Source organism: Limulus polyphemus, unplaced genomic scaffold (assembly GCF_000517525.1).
Source record: "Limulus polyphemus unplaced genomic scaffold, Limulus_polyphemus-2.1.2 Scaffold6303, whole genome shotgun sequence".
NCBI classification, from domain to species: domain Eukaryota; kingdom Metazoa; phylum Arthropoda; class Merostomata; order Xiphosura; family Limulidae; genus Limulus; species Limulus polyphemus.
The window spans coordinates 1-10,863 of record NW_013671913.1 but is presented as its reverse complement, the minus strand read 5'-3'; the positions used below and the strand labels follow the sequence as shown (position 1 = coordinate 10,863).

General features: G+C 33.3%; 1 protein-coding gene across 1 annotated transcript in view; it reads left to right on the top strand.

Annotated features, from left to right (window-relative positions):
- LOC111089453 overlaps positions 1-6,335 on the top strand; it is a gene marked incomplete at its 3' end in the record, with an annotated part of 17,132 nt that extends 10,797 nt beyond the window's left edge. The window contains exons 4-7 of the mRNA XM_022401990.1: positions 686-808; positions 2,927-3,136; positions 4,677-4,776; positions 6,260-6,335. Coding sequence (XP_022257698.1) covers positions 686-808; positions 2,927-3,136; positions 4,677-4,776; positions 6,260-6,335 — 509 coding nt within the window. The remainder of the gene's footprint in view (positions 1-685; positions 809-2,926; positions 3,137-4,676; positions 4,777-6,259) is intronic.
- Positions 6,336-10,863: the final 4,528 nt, after the last annotated feature.

Sequence of the window (10,863 nt, the reverse complement as noted above, 5' to 3'; positions counted from 1 at the left end):
TTAATTATTAATACAGCACGCTACTAAATGAGCTATCACGAATAAACGAAAAAAATGCACTACAGACAATTAAACTAATAATGGTAAATCACAATAAAGGTAAGAAGAACGTTTTACGCCACTTTCAATGTAGCTTAGAAATATTTTGAACAATATTCCCGTAGACTATCTGACTTCGCTTTATTCAATTTTGTTAAAATGCATGCTATTTTTTAATTTTTTTTATTTTGATTATATCCTAACGAAATCCAATGTTGATAATAATTTCTACAAAATGTCCAGCATGAAGGTCTATAATTATGCTTTCAATAGCCTTATTGTTGTTTCAGACTTTTGTTTTATGGAACTTTGCTTTTTACCTTGCGAGGCAACAGTTTATATATTTGTGGTTTTCTAATATGGCTATATAAAACCTATTCCAATTGGTGGACAAGTTAATCGTTAAACATATCTATATATTTACTGATCCTCCGGGCAAACATATATTTCAATTAGCTTAAGAAAGAGAGATGAGGATAAAAACACTTTTCCAGTATTTCCTTCTTCATTAACGTCAAATATGGTGGTTTAAAGGATCAATTTAAAGCGTATTCTCATTTGTTTGAAACGATTAAGCAAGATGTGAATATATATATAACATTAGTACGATCTTCATGTTTTAGTCTATATTTCAAACTATTTTCAGGCATTCGGACAACTTTTCATCAATGACGATTCATTTTTAGGCGTCATATCTGGATTTACGGGGCTGATGAATGCCATTGGAAAGTTTTTGTGGGGGTTTTTGTTTGACAAACTTGGATTCAAGGTAAATATAGAAGTTTTACGTAAATGTCTTATAAATGGTATTAAGTTATGTCATTTTTTTTTCAGGGCCTATGTAGAGTGTATAGGAACACGAAAGACACAAAAAAAAGACAGTTGAAGAGCTGAAAGGTGTATAAAGTCGAAACTAATTCGACGTTAAAGTATGATCAAGAGGTTTAAATGTTTTAAATCAGGCTGAACCATAAAACGTTCGCTAATTTTCCTGAATTTTACGATGTAATACATTAGGCTGATTCGTACAGGGTTTGTGTAAATTGATGTTATTTTGAGTTTCACAAACTTGTTACCAATGAAATATATTAAATTACCTTCATCTATCCAATAAAAGAACAAAAGTACAAACTAACGCTGTTTTCGTCGGTTTAAGAAACTACTTTTCCTACAACGTCAGCAACAAAAATGTTATTGCTATTTGATAATATACATAGCAACTCAACCACTACTGATGAACCCTAATAAAAATTATATAAAAAACCTCTTCGGCACTGAATGTAGCAGATATAGTGTAACTAACATATTGTAAAACATCTTCGTTCTTCTTTACTTTCACTCAGAAGTTCTTCGGATTCTAAGAGTATTCTTAGCCATATCTAACAATAACTTTTAACTTCTCAGACTATATCGTAATACGGAAGCAAAGGGTGGTCTAGTTGTTAGCATGCTCGAACTGTGAATCTGAGGGTTCTTGATTCGTGACACTTTCCGTGAAAACCCACTCTGCATTTAAGGGCTGTGGATGCACTGTAAGAGTGACTGTTAAATCCAGGTATTTGATCAGATAAGAGTAGTCCAGGGGTTAGCGGTGGGTGTTGTTAACTATCTGCAATCCCTTTATTCTACCAAGTCAAAATTAGGGGCGGTTGAACAGAAATAGCCCTTGTGAAGTTTTGCACAAAATTCTTAAAAATTAAAACAATGTGTAATAAGGTTTTCTCGTAAAACTCTGTCTTACAAGTATCTTTACTACAAGTTAATAAGTGAAGGCTTGGTCACTTATGAATGATGAATGAATCATCAAAATATTTCTCAACATTATTGTTGTTAATTAGCACTGCTTTGAGACTAAAACATTAAGTCAGCTTTATCGTTATGAACCTTGTAGGTTGATGTCTCATACACAACTGTTTTATTTGGCAGTTTATTTGATACTTTCAACCTGATGAGCCCTGACACTGTCGAAAGGCCCCATTAGCAACGGTCTACAACAAACATAGAATTGTTGGAATGGTATTAATACACTTTTTGTAATAGAAACGTGTACTGAGCTAGATGAGGATGAAGAATGCCAATCTTTTCTTTGGTTTGTTTGTTTGTAATTAAGCACAAAGCTACACAATGGGCTATCTGTGCTCTGTCCCCCACGGGTATCGAAACCTGAATTCTAGCGTTGTAAGTCCGCAGACATACCGTTGTGCCACTGGGAGGGGGGGGCTTTTGTTTGGTTGATTTTTAGAGCAAAGCCACATCGGACTATTTAAAATTAACCTGTTAATTATATTCGAAATAGCGGATACAATATCTATTCCACTTGTTTGTTTTGAGAACAAAGCCACATTGGGTTATCTGCTGTGTTCATCGCGAAGAATCGAACCACGTATTTTAACGTTATACGTCCGTAGAACTACCGCTGTTCCATCGGGAAATGAATGACAGTCTAATAGCAAATATAGTTATCTCTCATTGCGTATTGCATTAACTCTTATATTGAGATTGATTCATGCAGTTTTAACAACTCACCACATTAAAAAAAAAGCAGATGTTTTTTCCAAACATACTTAACATAATTAAGAAGGATATCTGTATAGAAAAGCAACACAGTTTGCTTCCATGACATATCCGTTAAACCGTCACATACCTCAAGAAGTTGGAGAATGAAACGGGTATTCATGCTATTCCACGTGTAGACATTCTATTCATGTCGCCGAATTCAGTGGCTTTGAATTTCTGAGATTATACTGTTGAAATGTGCGTTTGAAAACAGGTGTTTTTTCCAAACGTTTAGAATATTATCATTCTTACTATGGACAAATAGGTGTTCGAAGTGTTTAGAAATCCAAGAAAAATTGAAGTATGTACAAGCGATTTTCCCCCCTAACAGATCGTAATATGCATCCTCATCTTTTCATCGACTATTATTCTGGGAAGCTTTCCTGCTACTCAGTACGGAGGAAAACCGATGTGGGCCACATGGGTTCTCTTACAATATTTCCTTTCATCCGGACTCTGGCCTACGTTCCCTGCTGTGACGTCACAGGCCTTTGGGACCAAACACAGTGGCGCCATTTATGGACTTATTTGTGGAATACCGGTAAGTAATAATCGTAGAGTAAAATTAAAGAACATGTTCAACTTCACTAATATTTACAGTCACGGGGTCAGACACCCTACCTTGATATCCTCGGTGTCAGAAACCTTACCTTGATATCCTCTTGTTTTTTTTTATATTAACAATTTATTTTAAAGTATAAAAATATGTAACTTGACAATGTCCTTTATATCCGAGGGCTATCTGCGCTAGCCGTCTCTAATTTAGCAGTGTAAGATTATAGGGAAGGCAGCTAGTCATCACCACCCACCGCCAACTCTTTGGCTACTCTTTTACCAACGAATAGTGGGATTAACCGTCACATTATAACGCCCCCACGACTGAAAGGGGGCGAGCATGTTTGGTGGGACGGAGATTCGAACCCGCGACCCTCAGCTTGCGAGTCGAGTGCCCTAACCATCTGGCCATGCCGGGCCCCCTTTTGGACGCAAAATATTCATAAGCTCAAATCGTAAGGATATGTTTAGAGTTTCCAAGACGGTGATATCCCTTGTACTTAATGGCATTGGAAAACAAAGGTACTAGGACCACTTAGGAAAAGACTTTTAACAAGTCGTATCCCAAGCATGGTAAACAAAGCGCGGCGTTTTATAACAGGTGAAAATTCCTAAACACAAATATGTGTAGCAAAAGTCGTCCATTTGCCTCAGGCAGCAGAACATGACATAATTAAGAAGGATATCTGTATAGAAAAGCAACACAATTTGCTTCCATGACATATCCGTTCAACTGTCACATACCTCAAGAAGTTGGAGAATGAAACGGGTATTCATGCTATTCCACGTGTAGATATTCTATTCAAGTTGCCGAATTCAGTGGCTTTGAATTTCTGAGATTAGACTGTTGAAATGTGCGTTTGAAAAACCGTCATCTTTATAAACTCGGGGGATTATGGAAATCCCGCATGGAGGAGCGATGAGCTAACAACATGGCAGCATTACGATTGAGCCTTTTGCAATGGAAGCTGCGGGGTTATTGTCAAAATGCACGGTCGTCAGATATAGCATGACCAGACTGGCAACATGAATTGTAACGACATGGTGAGGCTCCAAATTTGTTCAACACATTATCAACTTGAATTTGAAAATACTCTTAAGGTAAGTGAGCAAACAGTAATAGGATAAAGAAGAAGACTTCAAAGTTTTAGGTTAATGACAATCCACTAATTCAGCTAACTAGGACTTAAAGTAACTGAATAACAGAGGCTAAAACTCATTGATTATCATCGGATTGATCAGCGAACAGGAATTAAAGGCAGTCTGAATGTGAGCTTAACTGATTAGGGTAAGATTTCGAAACACAATAAACGAGAAGTTCAGGAACAACAACAGTTTATTTCGCAACTAAATAAACTATTTATTTCATTTGTGTTTATTTATAAGAAAACTTTAAATGCTTAAAAGGTGCATTTAATTGTTTCACGTGTATAAAAGAACTACGTTTGAAAAAAAGCAAAGGCAATGCTTTGTTTTAACAAGTGTTTTTGATAATATACTGTTATTTGTCATGTTTTCTTTTTCAGCAAAGTTTGAACATCCTGGGAACCGTAATTATTACAAAACTTCAAGATGAGTTTGGATGGTTTGGTACATGTGGGTACATTAGTGGGCTTGGATTCCTAAGTAAGTGTTTTTTTTCAAGTGAGAGTCTTGCATATTTATTAAGTCTAAAAACATAGCTCATCTCCGAGATTTTAATTTAAATATGATATATTTCTGCTATTGGTTCGTAAAAAGCGTTGACGAGGCTGGAAAGATTAGTGTCGTTGTGCGTCTTCTCAAACGTCATGTTTTGGTTAGTCAAAAAAAAATCACGCAGTATTTTATTTGTGCACTATGTACTTCATGTTAATTATTACATGTGATGGCACAAGAATGTAGTACCGTTTCATTAGTGCAAACTATTGGCTGAAGTATTTCATTAGATAACTACGATATTTAACATCCGACTGGATTCTAATGTTATAGTCTGAGTAACTTTTTCGGATCCAATTACTAAGGTAACTGATTAAGAATTCAAAATCTAATGGGTATGGGGTTATTAAAAACTGACTAACATCTTCATATCTAATAATCAAGGATTAACGACAACTTGTTGGCAAATCGAAATACAGTGGTTATAGGATTATCGATTACTGATCGATACCTTCAAATCTAACAGCCAAGGGTTAACGATGACTGGTTAGCAATTCAAAATGCATTGATCATAGAATTACCGATAACTGGTTAGCCTTTCAAAATATGGTGATTATAGGATAACCCATAACTGGTTAGCATTTCAAAATCTGGTGATTACAGGATTACCGATAACTGGTTAGCATTTCAAAATCTGGTGATTATAGGATTACCGATAACTGGTTAGCATTTCAAAATCTGGTGATTATAGGATTACCGATAACTGATTAGCATTTCAAAATCTGGTGATTATAGGATTACCGATAACTGATTAGCATTTCAAAATCTGGTAATTATAGTATTACCGATAACTGATTAGCATTTCAAAATCTGGTGATTACAGGATTACCGATAACTGGTTAGCATTTCAAAATCTGGTGATTATAGGATTACCGATAACTGGTTAGCATTTCAAAATCTGGTGATTATACGATTACCGATAACTGATTAGCATTTCAAAATCTGGTGATTATAGGATTACCGATAACTGATTAGCATTTCAAAATCTGGTGATTACAGGATTACCGATAACTGATTAGCATTTCAAAATCTGGTGATTATAGGATTACCGATAAGTAGCTAACATTTTCAAGTACAGTAATTAAGATTAAAGAAAAACTGGAAGATTTAATGATCTGCAATTTCTAAAAAAAAAGTTCTTAAAATAAGTCTTACGTAATTCATTGTTATTATAAATATCAGTGACTAAAGTTTAGAAATATTTTTTTTTTTTCAAAATGATGGTGATATATAACAAATGTGATTTATTTTGGCAAATAGTTAAAGATTAAAATTAAAAAGACTTACTTTAGAATAAACGCCCGCTTTAATAGTTAATGAAAGAAAAAATAGCTGAAAATAAAAACTTGTCTGACGATGATAACATTACGTTTTTACTCTAAAAGACTCACAATCATGTACGTTTATGTAGGCTTTATACTGATGTTATTTTTCCCCCGGGATCCCGAAGTCAAAAGGAAGTTATTTCTGGAAGAAAAAAGGAAAAGGTAATAAAAATTTACATTTACATTTTGCGGTGAAAAAGCTCGGCATTTTAAAGTTTTTATTCCCTTTTTTTTTAGCTTTCCATGAAAAAAAAAACTTTTAAAGCCAATGTAATTTTTTCATTTTGAAAATTATGAAAAGCCAAAGTGATCAAACACTTAATGTTAGAAAGCAGCCATAAAAAGACATTTCAAACAACTCTACATTTGTTTTATTTTTGCACAAAAACCGAGGTTTGCACCAGAATTTGTTATTGTTTTATAATCCCAAGCTTATAATTTCCTAACTTTAGATGTATTTAAACGGTAATCACCAAGTATTTTCATTCTGCTTCCAGATTCGTTTTATTTTTAAGCTTATATAGCGAGGAACAGACAACTACATCAAACAATTCGTTTATAAGTGAAGTTTAAGGGTGTAGAAGTTTTATTTAAAACGTATCATCATCTTTTCAAACATCTATCACTTAAACATAGCTTTAAGCTGAAAACATAACATATTTTTCCTATTAAGCTTTAATCTGTCGATCCTGCAGGTTTTTTATCGTATTATTCTCTGGTGCGGGACAACGGTAAGTTTATGGACTTACAACGCTAAAATCCGGGTTCGATTCCCCCCCAGTAGACACGGCAGATAGTCCAATGTGGCTTTGCTCAAAAACGAGCAAAATGTTACCATATTTGGCTGTTAGGGCACTCTTACATTTCCCAATATATCCATTGAAATAAAAGAAATAATAAAATCTAAGTCGATGAGAAAAAATTGTAATATTTGAGCAAATACAATGAAGACACGAAAATGATGCTTAATCAGTTTTGAGCAAATTGTAATGATTGACAAAGCCTTATGCAAATTTACTAAATTATTTATTGAGAAATGTTGAATGGTTATACAAAGGTCAAAAAGTCACACAAATCTTATCTGTATATAAAATCGTCACATAAAGTTCACATATGTAGGGAAAATAATTATATAAAGCTTATCTATAGCACAGACACCTAGAGTAGATCGGTCATCTCATCTTTGAATAGCCCCGATAAAGGAACTATTCAACAGTATTTCTTTTGTGGAGTTTATTTTGTTACATAATGAAAGGCACATTTACTAATATATTCATCACACAGGTAAAACAAAAACATTTCGGGTCATTTTCTTCAATTTTAGAAAGTGATCTATTTTGTCCATCCATCTATCTCTCTAGACGCCGATTTACTTTGTCTATCCATCTATATCAGGCCCGGCATTGCCAGGTGGTTAGGGCGCTCGAGTCGCAATCTGAGGGTCGCGGGTTCGAATCCCAGTCACACCAAACATTCTCGCCCTTTCAACCGTGGGGGCATTATAATGTGACGATCAATCCAACTATTCGTTGGTAAAAAAGTAGCCCAAGAGTTGGCAGTAGGTGGTGATGACTAGATGCCTTCCCTCTAGTCTTACACTGCAAAATTAGGAACGGCTAGCGCAGATAGCCCTCGTGTACCTTTGCGCGAAATTCAAAAACAAACAAACCATCTATCTCTCTAGACGCAGATGAATTCTTGAAAATTCTAGCTCTATTAACTTAATAAATTCCTTTGAAAGTTTTAGAAAATTAAGAAAGGCATTTTCTGAAACTCTATTATTCAGATATTTTAGTTTTAATTGGATAAAAATACTAGTTCATGCTTGGAATCCAAAAGGAGCTTCCTTGAATCAAAATCATTCTGTGATACCAGAGTAATTAGAATCTTGTTTAATCACATCTTTATAATGATGTAACTAAACGTAGGTTGTTTTTTTACTTTAATATGACAAGCTTTGGGTGTCTACCCTTTATACAGATAAGCTTTGTGTGACAGTTTTCTCTGCAGATAAGTTTTATGTGACTATTTTCTATACAGGTAAGTTTGATGTGACTACTTTTTTTTACAGATAAACTTTGTATGACTATTTTCTCTGCAGATAAGCTTTATGTTACTATTATCTATACAGATAAGCTTCAAACTTGTAATCAACATTTCAGCTAAACGTTTGGAACTTCTAGATTACGTAACTAAATTTTCCTTTGTACTATTTTTCAACAAGTTCCCGAAAAAAACATTATTTTGTGTAAAATTATCAGGTTGATGTTTATATTGAAGCTATAACTCAACTGAGGTGCATTGTAAATAGATTACTAGCTTTATTAAAAATGGTGACTTTACAAGTAAGCGTACATGTAGTGAAGAGCTATTCGGAATCCATCTTTCTTCGTTTTCTTGTTTGTAATTAAGCACAAAGCTAAACAATGTGCTATCTGTGCTCCGCCCACCACGGGTATCGAAACCGGGATTCTAGCGTTGTAAGTCCGCAGACATACCGCTGTGCCACTTGGAGGCGATCAGAATTCACTAAATATTTATATATATAATAATTTCAAATTAGCCATTTAGTTTTTCTGGCATTATTTCAGAGTTATGCAAAGTTTAACAGTAACAAATAACATATACTATATCGAGATATTTAGTAACAAATGTATTTCATTGCGAAATATTATTATTTTTATTATTTGTTTCAGGCTGGAAAATCAGAGAGCTGAATGTTTGAGATATTCAGTGTTATTAAACTATAATTATGTAATAAATATTCATTCAGCAGTAAAATAGAAAAAATCAGCTATAATATTTTAGCTCATCTTTTGCTGTGCATGCAATAGAGTTCAAAATAGAGATAAAATATTCCACTTTTCTGTATTGACTTCTCAAATTGAGGAGCTTCACCACGTGCGCTTCCCTCGAAGATGACCTTACGAAATATTTAATTGTGTGAAGTCCTCACCCCAGGAGACAGACTTTCATTATGTAATTTTTTTATCATAGGTATAGAAACAGTAATACAACAGATTTATAAATGACAAAATGTGAAAGTTTACTGCGTATATGCAAAGATAAGTAATTGAAAAAAAAGAGGATAAATTTATTTAATACCTTGCTGCAATGTTTCATAGCAGAAATACAGTGACTTAAAAACAGTTGAAATAGCTTACAACGTGCCAAGTTACACTCAATAGGAAATCACAAATTTTCTTTCGACATTTTGCTTGAATCACAAATAATAATTATTATTATCAGATCAGAGTTTCACTCCTACAGCATATAAACGAAGAAAGACCATTTGATCGAAACACACACAATTCTGAATAAGTAATCTAAAACACATGTAATTCAATGAAGGGACAGATAAACCAGAGACAATCACTATACTTTAATGATACGAAAAGGTAACTCTCACAATACGTGATTGTATCATGTTTTTAGAAACCTTGATAATTTGAAAACCAGGAATTAGACCCATACGAGATTAATAATAAACTTGAGACAATTTTTTGCGCATGCGCAGTACAGTACATTTTAGCAGCAAAATACCTATCGAATATTTTGTAAAACAAACCATTTCAGGAGATTGGGAAACAGATACAATTATCAACTTGTATTCCGAATTTCTTTAGTTATTTCACCAAAAGTTTTTTTTTCATTCGCGTACAAACATGTATCTTAAAAAGTCAGATCATTGTTTTCTTCAAATTAGGATGCATTTATTTTTCAAATTTATGAATAGAAAACAATGATGGCATGTAATGTAACAAATATGAGCAAACAACTGACTTTTGTGTGTTTTATAAATAATGACACTCCAGTTTCTCCAAAGCTCGTTTAATCAGTATTATTGACTGTGTTCTGTCAGTCTTTATACTTATGGAAATTATTGTACATATGTATATGAATGTAGGGTCAATACACATTTCCAAAGCTAGCCTGACCTCATGAAATACTATTTGGTTTGCGGTTGAAAGTATTGTTAATAGCGAGAGTAACCAACTGATGGATCAAAGTATTTTAGTCATTATAGGTTTTAGATTTCCTGAAACAGATTTATTACATTTTTTTTACTTCTAGTCATTTGTTTTAAATAATTAACTTTATTGAATTACACTTCAATTTTAAGTTCTACTGCTAGTCAGGACCATGCTTAAGGGGGTCGGGGAGGAAACTGGGCTATGGCCCCGCGCCACAGAGCCCCGGAGGTCTAATGAAAAAACATCTTATAATAGAAAAGAAAAAGAAATTTTATTTATTTAGAATAAAGTAGGATAATTTAACATATATGGTAAATAAAAACTACTGATTAATCATTCACATCGATATATATATATGGTAAATAAAACTGCTGGTTAAAAATTCACAACGATATACATATATATATGGTAAATAAAAACTCGCGATTAAATATTCACATCGATATATATATATATCTATTTTACAACGATATTTACAACGATATTAAACATTTACAACGATATATATATGGTAATTATATCTTGTGATTAAACATTTACAACGATATATATATGGTAATTATATCTTGTGATTAAACATTTAGAACGATATATATATGTAGTATATATGTAATTATTAATTAATACTTTTGATTAAACATTTAGAACGATATATATATATATAGATGGTAAATAAAATCCTCTTATTAAAAATTCACAACGATATATATATATAT